At 45.9% G+C, this 20,817-nt stretch overlaps 1 protein-coding gene across 1 annotated transcript in view; it reads left to right on the forward strand.

The window, feature by feature from the left end:
* tnni3k (TNNI3 interacting kinase) overlaps positions 1-20,817 on the forward strand; it is a 168,455-nt gene that overhangs the window by 26,161 nt on the left and 121,477 nt on the right. The window contains exons 5-7 of the mRNA XM_072574886.1: positions 238-348; positions 3,870-3,968; positions 20,076-20,214. Of these exons, the coding sequence (XP_072430987.1) occupies positions 238-348; positions 3,870-3,968; positions 20,076-20,214 (349 nt within the window). The remainder of the gene's footprint in view (positions 1-237; positions 349-3,869; positions 3,969-20,075; positions 20,215-20,817) is intronic.

Genomic DNA, 20,817 nt, shown 5'->3' on the forward strand with positions numbered 1-20,817 from the left:
AGGTGGGAATGTCAGATGTTCTGTTCACTCTAAGAGCTGGCTTTGAGGGAGCTGGATCTGTGTTAAGGGCCCTCCACCTGTAAGTAAAGGATATAAAAAGAAAAAAAAGAAGAAAAATAGAGGAGTTGGGATTACCTACACATGAACGATACCTACAGTAACCGGTAAGGCCAGCGTACAGAGCTGCAGCTTGTTGTGAGTGTGATGAAGATGAACACAGTGTTTCCTGCTCTTCAGGACAATACTGAGCTGGTCACTGCACTGCTGCACGGAGGGGCAGACATTCAGCAGGTGGGCTATGGAGCACTCACTGCTCTTCACATTGCAACCATTGCAGCCAACAATGAGGTAAGGCCACACTTTTAAATCATCAATAACACCTCGGATTTAAACAGCACCCTTCACGTAATAAAACTAGTGGCATGTCCTCACTTGCCTGGGCACGAAGCTCTGCTAGTCCTTCACTAAAACTTTCTGACTCTCTGTCTCTCATGTCCATTAATACAGGAGCAGGAATAGGCCATTTAGCCCTTGAGCTGGTGCTACCATTCTACCTGATGGTTATAATCATCGACCTCAATGCCATTTTCCTGTGATAACCCCAGGTGTCTTGATAACTTTAATATCCAGAAATCTATTGATCCCTGTCTTGATCATGCTCAGTGATTGAGCCGAGACAATAAATATTCCTTCCTATGTTTTGAATGTTCCTCAAAACCTCACTCTTCAAATAAGCTTTTGCTCACACATTCCTGACATTTCTTTATTCGACTATAACACGTAGGAGCAGAATTAGGCATTCAGCCCATCGAATCTCCTCTGCCATGATCCTCAACTCCACCTTCCTCCAATCTCCCCATAAGCCTTAGTATTCCCTTACTGATTAAAAACCTGCCTGCCTCAGTCTTAAATATATTCAGTGAGACAGCCTTGACAGCCCCTCTGTGGGAAAGAATTCCACATTTCACTTCCCTTAGAGGGAAAACATTCTTCCTCATCTCTGACTTAAATGTGTGACCCCTTATTCTGAGAAGATGTCCTCTGGTCCTGGACCCTTCCACAGGGAAAACAAACCTTTCCACATCGACCCTGTCGAGCCCACATCGACCCTGTCGGGCCCACATCGACCCTGTCGGGCCCACATCGACCTTGTCGAGCCCACATCGACCCTGTCGGGCCCACATCGACCTTGTCGAGCCCACATTGACCCTGTCGGGCCCACATTGACACTGTCGGGCCCACATCGACCCTGTCGGGCCCACATCGACCTTGTCGAGCCCACATTGACCATGTTGAGCCCACATCGACCTTGTCGAGCCCATATCGACCCTGTCGGGCCCACATCGACCTTGTCGAGCCCACATTGACCCTGTCGAGCCCACATTGACCTTGTCGAGCCCACATTGACCCTGTCGGGCCCACATTGACCCTGTCGGGCCCACATCGACCTTGTCGGGCCCACATCGACCTTGTCGAGCCCACATTGACCATGTTGAGCCCACATCGACCTTGTCGAGCTCACATCGACCCTGTCGGGCCCACATCGACCTTGTCGAGCCCACATTGACCCTGTCGAGCCCACATTGACCCTGTCGGGCCCACATTGACCCTGTCGGGCCCACATCGACCTTGTCGAGCCCACATTGACCCTGTCGAGCCCACATCGACCATGTTGAGCCCACATCGACCCTGTCGAGCCCACATCGACCCTGTCGGGCCCACATCGACCCTGTTGAGCCCACATCGACCCTGTCGGGCCCACATCGACCCTGTCGAGCCCACATCGACCCTGTCGAGCCCACATCGACCCTGTCGGGCCCACATCGACTCTGTCGGGCCCACATCGACCCTGTCGAGCCCACATCGACCCTGTCGGGCCCACATCGACCCTGTCGGGCCCACATCGACCCTGTCGGGCCCACATCGACCCTGTTGAGCCCACATCGACCCTGTCGGGCCCACATCGACCCTGTCAGGCCCACATCGACCCTGTTGAGCCCACTAAGAATCCTGCAGATTTCAGTCAGATCATCTCTCATTCTTCTAAACTCCAATGAGTGCAACCCTCCTCAACCCTCCTCAACCCTCCTCAACCCTCCTCAACCCTCCTCAACCTCTCCTCAACCCTCCTCAACCCTCCTCAACCTCTCCTCAACCCTCCTCAACCTCTCCTCATAAGACAGTCCCTCCACACTTGTTATCATCACTTCCTCTGGACTGCCTCCAATGTCAGTTTATTTAGCCTGGAAAAGGGGCTCAAAACTGTTACAGTAGTCCAGCTGCGGTCTGACTTGTGCCTTGCATAGTTTAACAAAGCCTCCCTACATTTTGGACTAAAGACCAACATTCCATTTGTGTTCTCTCTTATCCACTGAACTTGGACACTAGCTTTCTGTAATTTATGAGCAAGGACTCCCAAATCTCTCTGTTCTGTAGCTTTCCATAGTCCTTCTCCTTTTAAATAATATTCAAATCCCTATTCATCCTGCCAAAGTGCATAGCCTCACATTTCCCCACACTATGTTCCATCTGCCAGGTTTTTACCCACTTGCTTAACCTCTCTAATCCCTGCGCAGACTCTTTGTGTCATCCTCACTACTTGCCTTCCTCCTGTTGTTGTGTCATCCACAATCCTGGCTGTAATCCATTCACTTTCCTCTCCAAGTTAGAAATATACATTAGAAATAATTGTGGCCCCAGCACTGATCCCTGTGGCACTCCATTACCTACAGGTTGCTATCTTGAATATGCCCGTCCTTTATTCCAACTCTCTATCTTCTAATAGATATCCAATTTTCTGTCCATGCTAATACACTACCTGCAACACTATGAGCTCATCTCACTGAGCAGCCTAATGTGTGGGATCTTAGCAAGTGCTTTTTAAAGATGATGGAGCAGAGTGTTCAACTTTGCTTCATCCAAAATTCTTGAAAGGAATTAGAAAATTTTAGTTCATTAATGAAGCTGTGTAAATGCGAGCAGTTATACTGGCAGTTTATTTGTGTTTGAGTAAACAGTCAAGTTCCTAGACTATAGTCTGACAAAGGGTAACTGGATGTGCAACATTAACTTGTCTTTCTGTTTGCACAGATGTTGCCTGAGTTTCTCCAGCACTTTTTGTTTTTATTTCCCAGCCAGTAACCTTGCTCTCCCAGTGATGTAAAGAAACATCATCGTTAACAACAGTGACTGGTGGTTGTGATGTTTGTGAATATCCTTCAGGGAAGGAAATCCGCCAACTCTAACAGGTCTGTCCTACATGAGACTCCAGACCCATAGCAGATACAGTCGAGATTTAACTGCACTCTGAAATGGTCCATCAGAACATTCAGCTGTCTTTTTTTTTTGCAGAATCACAGAAAAGTATTTTTTTCAATTCTCCTGTGGGATGTAGACTTTGTTGCTCAGGCTGACATTTGCTGCCTGTGTTTGATTGCTCCAATCTGTATAATGTGTTTGACCATTGAGGTTATCAGGAGTAGTCAGAATGTACCGTTGGAACCATAATCAGGTCAACTCTTATTGGACACTGTAGTCAACCAGCTTTCAGTAAAGTTTCTCATGAACAGTGAAGCAGATTTGAGGGGCCAAATGGTCTCCTCCTGCCCTTATATCATATGTTCGAATGTATCATTTCAGAGGGCAGTTTAAAGCCACCCCATTGCTGTGGGTCTGGTGTCACATGTAGACCAGACCAGCTCATGAAGACAGATTCCCTTCTCTGACAGCTTACTGCTGCCTTTACTCACAGATCCCACGAATGATTCAAAAAATAATAACGCGTTCTAGATTCGCTCACACTGTTTAATTGCACAGTTGTGTTTCTTTCCTGGTCTCCCCTTCTAACGCTCTCTGGTTGTTTTCCACAGACAGTTAATATCCTATTACAACATGGAGCCTTTGTCAATGTCCAGGACGCTGTCTTCTTCACACCTTTACATATCGCCACTTACTATGGTCATGAGCAGGTAACAAGTGAACTGACCAGTTCAGTGTGTAGGGGGTAGTGTAATTTTTAGACGGTTAGCTGCCTTTTAGTCTTTTCTACCTCATAGTAAACACAAGCAGACACTCGAAACTTGCCGGACCTCCCCCACGTTTATATGAATGAAACAGTTGTAACAGCTTTCCTCGATAGTTGAGAGGCCGCCCTTAACCACAGTTGTACAACATCATCCATATAAGGGAAGAACGGGAAGCTCAAACACTGATTGGCCAAGTGAATAACAAAATAATCGCAGGCACCAGAACCCAAATAAGGAAAACAGTGGGGAATCCGAGCACTCGTTGGTCAAGGCAGCAGTAGTAGACCCAGCCCACATATATATGTATATAATGCGTGGAGATTACTATGCTTGTGTGTGTGTACCTTTGGGAACAGCACCCGACTTTGCAAAGTTGAATGAAAAAGTTTTGGACAGACTCCTCCGTGTCTTTGTTCCTGGGAAGGGAAATAAAAAGTGCCGTAGATGGGGCTGGACAGCCACTTATCTCGCACAATTGGGGGCTCCTCCGGGATGAAATAATTATTGCCGGGGGGGGGCAGTCTCTTCGGCTCACGGATCAAGCCTGATTACAACAAAGACGCGTCTAGTATATATTTATACTTCTCACTGATCAGCTTGGTCCAGTGGGCAGCTTCTACCAGATGAAGTCAGAAAATTAAAGGAAGTTTGACCTGGTTATACTGGGTACAGAGCTGGAACTCAAATCCAGCTGTATCCAGAATAATCAGTAAAGTTAAAGATGTTATAAAGTAAGCAGAATTTCCAAATTTACCCTATTTTCAGTCCCAGAAAGCATAGAAAGCCTGGGCCATATATTTAACAAAGATTACTAATCATTTCAAGTAACTAGACTTGAGCTGCTTAGAGTCATAAGCAAGGAAACAGACCCTTCAGCCCAATCTGTCCATGCTGACCAGATTTCCTAAACTCAAACAGTCCCATTTGCCTGGGTTTGACTCATAGCCCTCTAAACCTTTCATATTCATGTACCTGTCCAAATGTTTTTAAAATGTTGTAATTGTACCAGCCTCCACCACTTCCTCATCAGCTCATTCCATACACACACACCATCCGCTGTGTGAGAAAATTGCCCCTCAGGTAGCTTTTATATCTTTTGCATGATGACTCTGCCCCAGAGGGCAGTGGAGGCCCAGTCTCTGGATTCATTTAAGAAAGAATTGGATAGAGCTCTTAAAGATAGTGGAGTCAAGGGTTATGGAGATAAGGCTGGAACAGGATACTGATTGGGAATAATCAGCCATGATCATATTGAATGGCGGTGCAGGCTCGAAGGGCTGAATGGCCTACTCCTGCACCTATTGTCTATTGTCTATTGTCTATTGACTCAGTGATTAGCACTGCTGCCTCACAGCACCAGGGTCCCAGGTTCAATTCCAGCCTTGGGTAACTGTCTGTGTGGGTTTCCTCTGGGTGCTCTGGTTTCCTCCCACAATCCAAAGATGTGCAGGTTAGGTGGATTGGTCATGCTAAATTGCCCGTAGTGCTAAGTGCATTAGTCAGAGGGAAATGGGTCTCAGTGGGGTTACTCTTCAGAGGGTCAGTGTGGACTCATTGGGATGAATGGCCAGTTTCCACACTGTAGGGAATCCAATCTTTCTCCTCTCACCCTAAACCTATGTCCTCTAGTTTTGGACTCCAATTCCCTAGGGAAAATACCTTGGCTGTTCACCTTATCTATGCCCCTCATGATTTTATAAACCTCTGTAAGGTTATCCCTCAGCCTCCTGTAGTACAGGAAAAAATGTCCCAGCCTATCCAGCCTCTCCTTCTAATTCAACCCTTCCAGTCTCAGTAATACCTTCTAAATCTTTTGGGTATCCTTTCCACTTTAAGAACATCCTCCCTATAGCAGGGCAACAAGAATTGCATGCAGTACTCCAAATATAGTCTTACGAATATCTTGTTTCGCCATAACATAATGCCCAAGTGAACCACTGGCTATAATTTTACGGGGTCTAATTCTAACCCCTTCTATGCTCCCCCCTTATGATAGGGAAAATCCTATCAGATAGGGAAAATGGCATGGGTATCATTGAAGGGAAAGACTGGGAAAGTAGTTCCAATTTACAGGATCTGCTGTGACGGTGATTGTGTTGAGAGTGTCAGAAAGTCCTACAGTACGGAGACATGTCCTTGGGTACAAACTGGTCCATGCTGACCAAACTATCCATCCACTTGAACCCCATTTCCCTACACTTGGCCCATATCCATCCAATCCTTTCCTATCCATGTATTTCTCGAAATGCCATTTAAATGTTGTTAATGTACCCGCCTCAACCACTTCCGCTGGCAGCTCATCCCATATGCGTACCACCCTCTGGGTAAATAAAGTTGCCCCTCAGGTTCCCTTTTATTCTTTCCTCTCTAACATTAAACTGATGCCCTCTAATCCTCGATTCCCTAACCCTGGGAAAAAGACTGGGTGCATTCATACTATCCAAAGCATTGTTTCTCAATCTTCTTTCTCTGTATCCTTTCAGTGGTTTGTAAAAGGGTAACTGGTTCACAATTCTAAAATGTCTCTGTCATTTTAATTAAAAGTCACAACTAATGGCAACTGCTGAAGTAAAGAAAATGCTGTTCTTCAGGTTTAAAGTAGCTTTTACTGTAGAGAACAGAGAGCTGCTGAGCCAGTGGAGGTCTGAAGGTCTTCTCTTTGTCTTGTTGCCAGCACCAAGATGTTTAGTTCCCTGAGAACCAATCACACAGCTGTTGGCAGGCAGTGGGTCTTTGGCATTGATGACTGATCACTAATCCACAGATCAATCAGCTACTTGTTACTGGCTGAAAGACATTTGTACACACTGTTGGCTCCAGGTCATGTGCACCTTCTCCTTGTGCTGCCTAAAGCAGCAGCTGTATATACAGTACCTACAAAGAGTGTCCAGTAATTTGCTCACAAAAACATACAGTAATTCTTCCACAAATCTTAGTTTTTACAATAATCCTTCTCCCATCTCCATTGACGTCATCCTGACAACAGACACACAATTGTATCATTGTTACTTAAACTTGTCTCAGATCTGGGTTGGACTACACTTGGAGTTACTGAGTACGCTTACCATAAATGCTATTGAGATACTGGAGAAGACAGATAAGGATGATGCCAGGGTAATCAGTCATTACCATCAAGAGAGACTGAACAGGCCAAACGTCCTTTCTCGAGAAAGGAAAAGGCAAGAGATAATCTGATAGAGGGCCAAAAACGTATTTGATGGATTTGATACTTTCAATGTGTGTAGTGATTGTAATGAGGTCAGCCAGGTGGAGCTCACAGAGTATGAGCTCACCGATTGGGGTTGTTAACCTGGTCCAATCAGGGAGTCCTGGCTGACAGATATAGACAGGAGTGACTGAGGTTCTGTTCACTCTGACAGCTGGCTCTGAGGGAGCTGGAGTAATGTCGAGGACCCTCCACGTGTAAATAAAGGGGGACGTGGTGACAGGACCCCATCCTCAGTGGAGTTATTTCAGTGGCAATGAGAAAAAAACACACTCCTGAAGAAATTCACTCACAACAGTCTTGGAGTTAGGATAGGCATTTCTGTCATCAAGCTGTTATTTTGGAAACTGGACTGGTTCAAACACTGGGCCCAATCTGTGGAAAGAATGCAATATCTTTTCTGGGCAAATGAAACCAGAGCAGATGAAAAGCAAGGTGTAATTCTGCTGTCAGTGTTCGGAGCTGCAGCTTTCTCGGTTATTAGGAGCCTGACTCTCCCTGAGGCACCAGATACTAAAACGTTTCAAGAATTGACAGATTTAGTTAAGGAATATTACAACCCAATCCCCCTCCAATTCTGAGATGCTTACGGGTTTATTCAGCAATTCGAGAACCAGGGGAATCCGTCCTGGGATTTTTGACGAGGTTAGAATGACTGATAGAAACATGTGACTTTGGTTTCACCCTTAATGAGATTCTGAGAAACTGGTATGGGGGATTAATGAGGTAACCATGTGAATGCACCTACTGGCTGAAACCCATCTGAACTTCGAGCAGGCAGTACAACTGGCTTTATCATTGGACAATGCAGCAAGTGGAGCATAAGTTACAGGGTATTCCGATGGACGTGGACACCTTCACCAGTCCCACAGCTTGAGGAAGGCAATTGCACAGCCTCACTCAGGACAAATCCTGAACAGAGGGACTCTCGGTCAGCCCACAGCAAAACCCCAAAACCAGGCCAAACTTCGGCCAAATGGTTAAAATCTTCTTCAGGATCCAGGCTGGCAAGCTACAGTAGTTTCTGCCAGTCTGTGGACTCAGGACAACAAAAGAGTCTCACTTGGCCTGAACTGAGTAAAAGAACTCACAGGCCGGTATCCAGGGGAGTGCACGCCCTGGAAACCCACCCCCACCTGGTTTGGAACAGTTAAATCATTTAGCGACAAAAAACTGCAGACGCTGGAATCCAAAGGAGACAGGCAGGAGGCTGGGGGAACACAGCAAGGCAGGCAGCATCAGGAGGGACAGGCAGGAGGCTGGGAGAACACAGCAAGGCAGGCAGCATCAGGAGGGACAGGCAGGAGGCTGGGGGAGCACAGCAAGGTAGGCAGCATCAGGAAGACAGGCAGGAGGCTGGGGGAACACAGCAAGGCAGGCAGCATCAGGAGGGACAGGCAGGAGGCTGGGGGAACACAGCAAGGCAGGCAGCATCAGGAGGGACAGGCAGGAGGCTGGGGGAACACAGCAAGGCAGGCAGCATCAGGAGGAACAGGCAGGAGGCTGGGGGAACACAGCAAGGCAGGGAGCATCAGGAGGGACAGGCAGGAGGCTGGGGGAACACAGCAAGGCAGGGAGCATCAGGAGGGACAGGCAGGAGGCTGGGGGGACACAGCAAGGCAGGCAGCATCAGGAGGGACGGGTAGGAGGCTGGGGCAACACAGCAAGGCAGGGAGCATCAGGAGGTGGAGAAGTCGATGTTTTGGATATAACCCTTCTTCAGGACTGGGGGTAGGTGTCAGGTGAGTGGAGAATTCGATGTTTCGGGTGTAACCTTTCTTCAGTTAAATTGTTCAGCAACATTCAAACCAGAACCAATCAAAATAACCATCTGATTAAATGGTCACCTGGTTCTAATGGAGGTTGGTACTGGTACAGCTGTATCAGTGATTGGAGAACCAGTCTTTGACAAAATCTGCTCTGATTCCAACTGTTAATTTCTGTAAGAAGTCACAAGACAGATCCTAGACCAGGCAACCTTTACAGTTGAAGGGAACAACATCAGTTCTGTTCTCATATGAGAAGCAACTGGTTCAGTTCCCAGTGATTGTAGTAAATGACTTGGGCTCAAGCCTGATGGGGACAAGATTGGTTGTGAAAGATTCACTGAGATGGGGTCAACACTTTTTGATTAAAAAATGCCTGCCTGAGTGAAATCCTAACCAGGTACCTGGAGCTTTTTCAGGAAGATCGAGATGGAGGATGGGAAAAATTTCTGGCTGTAAGGGCTGCTCCTTTTTTTTGAGGTATTTTAGGTGCTGGAGGTGATGTCCTCAAATTCTAGGAGCAGCAATTACTGTTTTATATGCTGCTGCATTGCTTTGGAAGCTTGGAAAAAAATGTCAAAACAGCAGCAGTTTTAAAAGGGAGAGAAACAGACAAAGGAAGCACATGGTCTGTGCAGGAGAACGAGAGAGAGAGAGAGAGAAAAGAAACCCACACTGCTAACTGACACAGCAATGAATCTGCACAGTTACTGCCTTTGCTGTTTGAATTCATGTAACTCTGGTCATCGGAGTGCGTTTGGGAAAACTTAACAAACAGCAAAATTCACAACTGATTTTGGAGGAATCTGTTTGGGAGAGGTTACAGCACGGGAACAGATAAGTGAATAGTTTTAACAATAGCCTTGCTGTAAATCTACAATAGTGAGTTTAATGGGTTATTTATTAATTCTATGTTTTATTGAGATATGTCTCTTAAGCCATAAGTATTAAGTTGGCCTGGAGGAGTGTTTTGTAGAGGAATGAGACAGTGCTATTTTCTGGGTCTGTAGATTGGAAGAAGCAAAAATGGCCCTTTGTAGAGTGATATGCTCTTTTTGTCGGATGTGGGAGTTTAGGGAGAGTTTCCGTGTTACTGAGGATTATATCTGCAATAAATGCTGTCGGTTGCAAATCTTATCAGATTGAATGGATCGGTTGAAGAGACAGTTAAAGGCAATGAGAAATTTACAAGAGCAAGGGGATGTGATGGATGGCAGTTATAGGAAGGGAGAAAAGTCTCAGATACAGTCACATAGATGGGTTAACTCCAGGAAAGGTAAGAGAGGTAGGCAGGCAGTGCAGGAGTCTTCTGTGGCTATCCCTGTTTCAAACAGGTATTGCTGTTTTGGAAAATGTAGGGGTGATGGATTCTGAGGGGAATGTACCACGAACAGCCAAGTTTCTGGTATTGAGACTGGCTCTAATGCAACGAGGGGTACGTCGGGTTCCAAGCGATCAATTGTGTTAGAGGACTCTCTAGTCTGAGGTACAGAGAGATGTTTTTGTGGCCAGCAGAGAAAAATCAGTATCGTGTGTTGCTTCTCTGGCGCCAGGATCAAGGATGTCTCAGAGAGGGTGCAGAATGTTCTCAAGGGGGAAGAAGGCCCAGCAGGATGACAGTGTCCACTTTGGAACCAATGACATTGGAAGGGAAAAGGTTGAGATTCTGAAGGGAGATTACGAGAGTTAGGCAGGAATTTAAAAGGGAGGTCCTTGAGAGTAGTAATATGTGGATTACTCCCGGTGCTACAAGCTAGTGCGGGCAGGAATATGAGAATAGAGCAGATGAATGCATGGCTGAGGAGCTGGTGTATAGGAGAAGGATTCTCATTTTTGGATCATTGGAAGCCATTTTGGGGTAGATGTGACCTGTACAAGAAGGACGGATTGCACCTGAATTGGAAGGGGACTAATATACTGGCAGGGAAATTTGCTAGAGCTGCTCAGGTCGGGGGGGGGGGGGTTGGGACCGAGGGAGATAGTGAGGCAAGATTTCACTCTGAGACTGGTATACTTGAGAACAAAGGTGAGTCAAACAGTCAGGGCAGGCAGGGACAAAGCAGAGAACAAGATAGGACTGATAGATTAAACTGCATTTATTTCAATGCAAGGGGCCTAACAGGGAAGGCAGATGAACTCAGGGCAAGGTTAGGAACATGGGACTGGGATATCATAGCAATTACAGAAACATGGCTCAGGGATGGGCAGGACTGGCAGCTTAATGTTCCAGGATACAAATACTACAGGAAGGATAGAAAGGGAGGCAAGAGAGGAGAGGGAGTGGTGTTTTTGATAAGGGATAACATTACAGCTGTGCTGAGGGAGGATATTCCCGGAAATACATCCAGGGAAGTTATCTGGGTGGAACTGAGAAATAAGAAAGGATGATCAACTTATTGGGGTTGTATTATAGACCCCCGAATAGTCAGAGGGAGATTGAGAGACAAATTTGTAAGGAGATCTCACTTATCTGTAATCTCAGTTCTGGTAGGGGATTTTAACTTTCTGAACATAGACTGGGACTGCCATTGTGTTAAAGGTTTAGATGGAGAGGAATTTGTTAAATGTGTACAAGAACATTTTCTGATTCAGTATGTGGATGTACCTACTAGAGAAGGTGCAAAACTTGACCTACTCTTGGGACATAAGTCAGGGCAGGTGACTGAGGTGTCAGTGGGGAGCACTTTGGGGCCAGCGACCATAATTCTATTAGATTTGAAATAGTGATGGAAAAGGATAGACCAGATCTAAAAGTTGAAGTTTCCCTAAATTGGAGAAAGGCCAATTTTGACGGTATTAGGCAAGAACATTCGAAAGCTGATTGGGGGCAGATGTTTGCGGGTAAAGGAACAGCTGGAAAATGAGAAGCCTTCAGAAATGAGATACCAAGAATCCAGAGAAAGTATATTCCTGTCAGGGTGAAAGGAAAGGCTGGTAGGTATAGGGAATGTTGTATGACTAAAGAAATTGAGGGTTTGGTTAAGAAAAGAAAGGAAGCATATGTCAGGTATAGACAGGATAGATTGAGTGAATCCTTAGTAGAGTATAAAGGAAGTAGGGGTCTACTTGAGAGAAATCGGGAGGGCAAAAAGGGATCATGAGATTGCTTTGGCAGATTGAATTAAGGAGAATCCAAAGTGTTTTACAAATACATTTAAGGACAAAAGGGTAACTAGGGAGAGAATAGGGTCCCTCAAAGATCAGCAAGGCGGCCTTTGTGTGGAGTCGCAGGAGATGGGGAAGATACTGGATGAGTATTTTGCATCAGTATTTACTGTGGAGAAGGACATGGAAGATATAGATTGTAGGGAAATAGATGGCGACATCTTTAAAAATGTCATATTACAGAGGAAGAAGTGCTGGATGTCTTGAAATGCATAAAAGTGGATAAATCCCCAGGACCTGATCAGGTGTACCCTAGAACTCTGTGGGAAGTGAGGGATGTGTTTGCTGGGCCCCTTGCTGAGAAATTTGTATCATCAATAGTTACAAGTGAGGTGCCGGAAGACTGGAGGTTGGCTAACGTGGTGCCACTGTTTAAGAAGGGCGGTAAGGACAAGCCAGGGAACTATAGACCAGTGAGCCTGATGTCAGTGGTGGGCAAGTTGTTGGAGGGAATCCTGAGGAATAGGATGTATACGTACTTGGAAAGGCAAGGACTGATTTAGGGATAGTCAACATGGCTTTGAGTGTGGGAAATCATGTCTCACAAACTTGATTGAGTTTTTTTGAAGAAGTAACAAAGAGGATTGATGAGGGCAGAGCAGTAGATGTGATCTATATGGACTTCAGTAAGGCATTCAACAAGGTTCCCCTTGGGAGACTGGTTAGCAAGGTTAGCTCTCATGGAATACAGGGAGAACTAGCCATTTGGAATACAGAACTGGCTCAAAGGTAGAAGACAGAGGGTGGTGGTGGAGGGTTGCTTTTCAGACTGAAGACCTGTGACCAGGAGAGCACCATAAGGATCAGTGCTGGGTCCTCTACTTTTCACCATTTACATAAATGATTTGGATGTGAACATTGGGGTGGGAGAGTGGCTCAGTGGTTAGCACTGCTGCCTCACAGCGCCAGGGACCCAGGTTTGATTCATGCCTCAGGCGACTGTCTGTGTGGAGTTTGCACATTCTCCCCGTGTCTGCATGGATTTCCTCCAGGTTTTCCAGTTTCATCCCACAGTCCAAAGATGTGCAGGTTCAGTGAATTGACCATAATAAATTACCCATCTTGTCAGGTGCATTAGTCAGCAAGGTGAGGAATGGATGTTGCAGGTTCCAGGATTTAGATCTTTCATTAAGAACAGGCAAGGCTGTAAAAGAGGGGGAGGTGTGGCCTTGTTAGTCAAGGATAGTATAACGGTGGCTGAAAGACTTTTTGACGAGGACTCATCTACTGAGGTGGTATGGGCTGAGTTTAGAAACAGGAGAGGAGAGGTCACACTGCTGGGAGTTTTTTTATCAGCTCCCGCAGAGTTCCAGGGAGGTGGAAGAGAGGATTGGTAAATCGATTCTGGGCAAGAGTGAAAGGAACAGGGTGGTTGTTATGGGTGACTTTAACTTCCCCAACATTGACTGGAAATGCTATAATTCCAGTATGTTGGATGGATCAGTTTTTGTCCAATGTGTACAGGAGGGTTTCCTGACACAGTATATCAAAGAGCCGGCAAGAGGGGAGGCCACACTGGATCTGGTACTTGGTAATGAACCAGGCCAGGTGTTTGACTTAGTGATAAGTGAGCACTTTGGAGAGAGTGACCGTAAGTTTGTTACATTTAGTTTAGTGATAGAAAGGGATAAGTACAGGGCAAGAACTATCGATGGGGCAAGGGCAATTATAATGTGATTAGGCAAGACTTAGAGGCATAGAATGGGTTAGCAAAATACAGGGGATGGGGACAATCAAAATATTGGAGCTGGTTTAAGGAACAGATATTGCATGTCCTTGATAGGTATGTCCCTGTCAGGCAGGGAGGAAGTGATAAGATAAGGGAACCGTGGTTTACAACAGAAATTGTATCACTTGTTAAGCGAAAGAGGGAGGCTTATGTGACGTTGAGGTGAGATGGTTCAGATGAAGCGATGGAGAGTTACAGAGTAGCGAGAAAGGATTTAAAGAGAGAGAGTTAAGAAGAGCAAGGAGGGGACATGAGCAGTCTTTAGCCGGTAGAATAAAGGAGAACCCTAAAGCTTTCGAGAGGTATGTGAGGAATAAAAGGATGACGAGGGTAGGAATAGGGCCAGTCAAAGACAGAAGTGGGAAGTAGTGTGTGGACCCTGTGGAGATTGGAGAGGTGCTAACTGAATATTTCTGAAGTGTTTTCACTCAGGAAATGGAAAATATTATAGAGGAGAAAACTGAGATACGGGCTATTAGACTTGAATGGATTGAGGTTAGTAAGGAGGAGGTGTTATCAATTCTCAAAGGTGTGAAAGTAGATACATCCCCTGGAATTTATCTGAGAATTCTCTGGGAAGCTAGGGAGGAAGTGTTAGTACCAGAGGACTGGAGGATTGCAAATGTTGTGCCCTTGTTCAAGAAGGGCAGTAGAGATGACCCAGGTAATTATAGACCACTGAGCCTTACGTCGGCTGTAGGAAAAGTTTTGGAAAGGATTATAAGAGGTAGGACTTATAATCATCTCACAAGCAACAATTTTGTTGTCGATATGAATACTGAGGCACGAATAAGTAGAATGGATGGCTTTGAGATATGTAGAGAAGAGGTGTTGGAAATTCTGGCAAGGGTGAAAATAGATAAGTCCCCTGGGCCTGATGGCATTTATCCTAGGATTCTCTGGGAAGCAAGGGAGGAGATTGCAGAGCCATTGGCCTTGATTTTTGTGTCCTCTTTGTCGACAGGAGTAGTGCCAGAGGACTGGAGGCTAGCAAACGTGGTTCCCTTGTTCAAGAAGGGGAGTAGGGATAATCCTAGTAACTATAGGCCAGTGAGTCTCACTTCTGTTGTGGGCAAAGTCTTAGAGAGAATTGTAAGGGATAGGATTTATGCACATCTGGATAAGAATGATGTGATCAAGGATAGTCAGCATGGTTTTGTGAAGGGCAGGTCGTGCCTCACAAACCTTATTGAATTCTTTGAGAAGGTGACTAAGGAGGTAGATGAGGGGAAAGCGGTAGATGTGGTATATATGGATTTTAGTAAGGCGTTTGATAAGGTCCCCCATGGTAGGCTACTGCAGAAAATACAGAGATATGGCATTGAGGGTGAGTTGGAGGTTTGGATTAGGAATTGGCTCTCTGGAAGAAGACAGAGGGTAGTAGTTGATGGCAAAGGTTCATCTTGGAGTGCCGTCACTAGCGGTGTTCCGCAAGGATCTGTTTTGGGACCATTGCTGTTTGTCATTTTTATAAATGACCTGGAGGAAGGGTTAGAAGGTTGGGTGAGCAAGTTTGCGGATGATACGAAAGTCGGAGGAGTTGTAGACAGTGAGGAAGGATATGGCAGGTTACAGCGGGATATAGAGAAGCTGCAGAGCTGGGCCGAAAGGTGGCAAATGGAGTTCAATGTAGCTAAGTGTGAGGTGATTCACTTTGGTAAGAGTAACAAAAAGATGGGGTACTGGGCTAATGGTCGGATACTTGGTAGTGTGGAAGAGCAGAGGGATCTTGGTGTCCATGTACACAGATCTCTGAAAGTTGCCACCCAGGTAAATAGTGCAGTGAAGAAGGCATATGGCGTACTGGCTTTTATTGGTAGAGGAATTGAGTTCCGGAGTCCTGAGGTCATGCTGCAGTTGTATAAGACTCTGGTGCGGCCGCATCTGGAATATTGTGTGCAGTTTTGGTCGCCATACTATAGGAAGGATGTGGAGGCACTGGAACGGGTGCAGAGGAAGTTTACCAGGATGTTGTCTGGTATGGTAGGAAGATCCTATGAGGAAAGGCTGAGGCACTTGGGGTTGTTTTCTTTGGAGAAAAGAAGGTTTAGGGGTGATTTGATAGAGGTGTACAAGATGATTAGGGGGTTAGATAGGGTTGACAGTGAGAACCTTTTTCCACGTATGGAGTCAGCTATTACAAGGGGGCATAGCTTTAAATTAAGGGGAGGTAGATATAGGACTGATGTTAGGGGTAGGTTCTTCACTCAGCGAGTCGTAAGTTCATGGAATGCCCTGCCAGTAGCAGTAGTGGACTCTCCCTCTTTATGGGTATTTAAGCGGGCATTGGATAGGTATATGGAGGATAGTGGGTTAGTGTAGGTTAGGTGAGCTTTGATCAGCGCAACATCGAGGGCCGAAGGGCCTGTACTGCGCTGTATTCTTCTATGTTCTATGTTCTATGTAATTTGATTGGAGACGGTCAACATGGATTCGTCAAGGGCAGGTGATGTCTCACAAACTTCATTGAGAAGGTGACCAAGCTTGTAGATGAGGATAGGGCAGTTAACGTGGTGTACATGGACTTCAGCAAAGTCTATGATAAGATTCCACATGGAGAAAATGCAGAGGCATGGGATTGAGGGTGATTTGGCAGTCTGGATTAGAAACTGGCTTTCTGAAAAAAGGCAGCGAGTGGTGCTTGATGGGAAATATTCAGCCTGGAGTCTGGTTATTAGTGGTGTGCCCCAAGGATCTGTTTTAGGACCATTGCTGTTTGTTAGTTTTATAAACGACTTGGATGCAGGCATAAGTGGATGGGTTAGTAATTTTGCATATGACACTAACATCGGTGGAGTAGTGGACAGTTTGGAAGAATGTTACAGATTGCAGGGAGACTTGGATAAACTGCAGAATTGGGATGAAAGGTGGTAAATGGAGTTCAATGCAGCTAAATGTGAGGTGATGCACTTTGGGAAGAATAACAGGAAGGCAGAGAGTACTGGGTCAATGGAAAGATTCTTGGTAGTGTGGATATGCAGAGGGATCTTGGAGTCCATGTACATAGATCCCTGAAAGTTGCCACCCAGGTGGGTAGCGCTGTTCAGAAGGCACACGGTGTGTTAGGTTTCATTGGTAGAGAGATTGAGTTCCGGAGCCGCAATATCATGCTGTAACTATACAAAACACAGGTGTGGCCACACTTGGAATATTGTGTACGGTTCTGGTCGCCCCATTACAGGAAGGATGTGGAAGCATTGGAAAAGGTGCAGAGGAGATTTACCAGGATGTTGCCTGGTCTGGAGGAAAGGTCTTATGAGGAAAGGCTGAGAAACCTGGATCTGTTCTCATTGGCAAGAAGAAGGCTAAGAGGAGATTTGATAGAGACATACAAGATGATCAGAGGATTAGATAGGGTAGACAATGAAAGACTTTTTCCTAGGATGATGACATCAGTGTGTACGAGGGGGCATAACTACAAATTGAGGGGTGATGGATTTAAGACAGATGTCAGAGGCAGGTTCTTTACTCAGAGAGTGGTAAGGGTGTGGAATGCCCTTGTAGTCAACACAGGCACATTAGGGAGATATAAGCACATGGATGATTTGGGGATAGTGTAAGGGGATGGGCTTAGATTAGTTCACAGGTTGGCGCAACATCGAGGGCCGAAGGGCCTGTTCTGCACTGTAGGGAATCCAATGCAATCTCATGTCATAGGTTGTATAGTTAGTAAGTTTGCAGATGACAACAAAATTGGAGGTGTAGTGGACAGCGAAGAGGGTTACCTCAGATTACAACAGGATCTTGACCAGATGGGCCAATGGTCTGAGAAGTGGCAGATGGAGTTTAATTCAGATAAATGTGAGGTGCTGCATTTTGGGAAAGCAAATCTGAGCAGGACTTATACACTTAATGGTAAGGTCCTCAGGAGTGTTGCTGAACAAAGAGACCTTGGAGTGCAGGTTCATAGCTCCTTGAAAGTGGAGTCACAGGTACATAGTATAGTGAAGAAGGCATTTGGTATACTTTCTATTATTGTTCAGAGTATTGAGTACAGGAGTTGGGAGGTCATGTTGCGGCTGTACAGGACATTGGTTAGGCCACTGTTGGAATATTGCGTGCAATTTTGGTTTCCTTCCTATTGGAAAGATATTGTGAAACTTGAAAAGGTTCAGTAAAGATTTACAAGGATGTTGCCAGAGTTGGAGGATTTGAGCTATAGGGAGAGGCTGAACAGGCTGGGGCTGTTTTCCCTGGAGCGTCGGAGGCTGAGGGGTGGCCTTATCGAAGTTTATAAAATTAAGGGGCATGGATAGGGTAAATAGGCAAGGTCTTTTCCCTGGGGTCGGGGAGTCCAGAACTAGAGGGCATAGGTTTAGGGTGAGAGGGGAAAGATATAAAAGAGACCTATGGGGCAACTTTTTCACACAGAGGGTGGTACGGGTATGGAATAAGCTGCCAGAGGATGTGGGGGACGCTGGTAAATTACAACATTTAAGAGGCATTTGGATGGGTATATGAATAGGAAGGGTTTGGAGGGATATGGGCCGGGTGCTGGCAGGTGGGACTAGATTGGGTTGGGATATCTGGTCGGCATGGACGGGTTGGACAGAAGGGTCTGTTTCCGTGCTGTATGTCTCTATGACTCTATGACTGTCAAAGGGTCCAAGGCCAGTTTACATGTTGACCAGAAAGCAATTCCACAATTCTGCAAGGCTGGCCCAGGGCCATTTGCCTCACAGGGAAAAGTAGAGGCAGAAATAAGGAGGCTGGAGAGTGAAGGAATCAAACCAATCCAGTTTGTCAACTGGGCAGCACCCGATCATACTAATTGGGAGCCCTGATTGGTCGGTTCACCTTTGTGGGGACCTTAAACAAACAGGAAACTGCTTCTCACAGCTGGATGAATACCCAATCCCTCAAATGGAGGATTTATATACAAAACTGGTGGGGGGTGGGGGGTGGGAAAGGAGGTGTAAGGGGGGGGGTAGGAGGGGACACTGTCCTTCACAAAGCTAGGCGTCAGCCGTGCATCCCTGCAGTTGCTGTTGGATGAGGATTCCCAGGAGTACGCTACAATAATACCCATTAAGGGTTTGCACCAATCTACGAGACTGCCATTTAGGGTATTGTCAGCCTGTGCTCTGATTCGGTGGATGGTGGAGAACATTTTACAAGGTCAACCCCAGGTCACCATTTACCTGGATGACATGCTGAAAAAGGGAAGAGCAGTGAGGAGCACTTCCAGAACTTGGACATCGTCCTTAGACATTTCTCCCAGGTGTGCGTATACCTTAGAAGGGACAAAAGTGTGTTCCAGGCATCCCAACTGACCTATTTGGGCGAAAGAGTCAACACGCCGGGTTACATTCATTGGAAGATAAAGTGAGGGCGATCAAAGGTGCCCTGTTTCCCACAACTATCTAGGAACTTCCGTCATTTCTTGTGCTGGTGAACTACAGAAAGTTTAGATGGAACCTGGCCTCCATCTTAGCATCAACTCTTAAAAAAGGGTCAGCCTTGGAAATGGTCATGTAGCCAAGGGAAGTGAAGAAATTGCTATCATCCTGTAAAGTGTTGGCACAGGCTGATCCCAAGTGAGATCTGGTACTGACATGCCCAACCTGACCATATTTACAAAACTCACAGCACCGTGTGTAATAGTCAGTGTGATTCTGTACTTGACATTTGCTGGGTTCAGTGAGATATTAATGCTAGCAAACAGTGTAGGATTGTCCGTCCAGTTTGCATCTACTGTGAGCTGTATATATTCATGTCAAGCCCTGCTCATTCCAGATAAAAGGAATATGTCCACACACTGCGACTGTTTCACTTCAACAAAATAGGTGACAGCCATTCACTGCTTCATTTCACAGGATAGTGCTTAAAACGATTAGATTTAACCTGCTTGCGTTAACTTTTAAAGAGAGCCTATTTGTTAACGGTCAGTCAGCATGAATGAGGCACATTCTCTGTGGCAATGCCTTGACCATCCAGAGTCCATTTTCTAACCAACTACCAGCCCAGCAGCTCATGCTGTGCAGTAGAAATGCTGGCCTTCCCCATGAACTGGGATTCTTGTGTGTTGCTGGTATTCTGGTGAGTGTGAGATGAAAAACTTCAACAAATGTGCTTTTTTTTTAGCAAAGCTTGTATTCTGACTGAGCAAACGACTATTTTCTCTCTAACACGCTCTGTACTGGGCATGATCTTGTTCCGCTCAGGTGACCAGACTGCTGCTGAAGTTTGGGGCAGACGCCAATGTGAGTGGGGAGGTCGGAGACAGACCACTGCATTTAGCTTGTGCAAAGGGATATCCCAATATCGTCAAACTGCTGCTGACTGAAGCCTGCAAAACTGATGGTGAGACAAGATTAACGGGTTTACTCAAACAAACCTTCACAGCTTTCCCGAATGCGACCACCAAGATAGATAACATTGATGGGTACTAAAGGTTTTCGAGGATATGGGGATAATGCAGGGAGGTGGAATCGAGGTGGCCAAGGAACCATAGTGGAGTAGACTTGAGGGAATGTACGGGTAATAGAATATAGAAAATAGCAGCAGGAGTAGGCCATTCCGGCCATTGAGCTTGTTTTACTGTTCAACATGATCCTGGCACATTCTCTATTTCAGAGCCATACTCCCGTTCTCTCCTTATTCCCACCTGCCAACTTTAGCTCCAAGAAATGTATTTCTTTTTTAAATATATTCAGTGACTTTGCCTCCACAGCCTTAGAATAGAATCCCTACAGTGTGGAAACAGGCCAATCTGTGGTCAAAGAAAATTTCCATGGGGTCACCAATCTCTGCATATAGCAACATGACCTTAGTTCAGTCCAAAATGGTCTACAGTGTACCCTGACACTATCCCCTTTGCTCTGGACCTTACACCCTCCCAAAACAACCCCTCTCTATCCAGTTAGTACAGCGCTGACAGCATTCCATATGTTTCGATCAGACTTC

This window comes from Chiloscyllium punctatum, chromosome 7 (genome assembly GCF_047496795.1).
Source record: "Chiloscyllium punctatum isolate Juve2018m chromosome 7, sChiPun1.3, whole genome shotgun sequence".
Classification (NCBI taxonomy): Eukaryota; Metazoa; Chordata; class Chondrichthyes; order Orectolobiformes; family Hemiscylliidae; genus Chiloscyllium; species Chiloscyllium punctatum.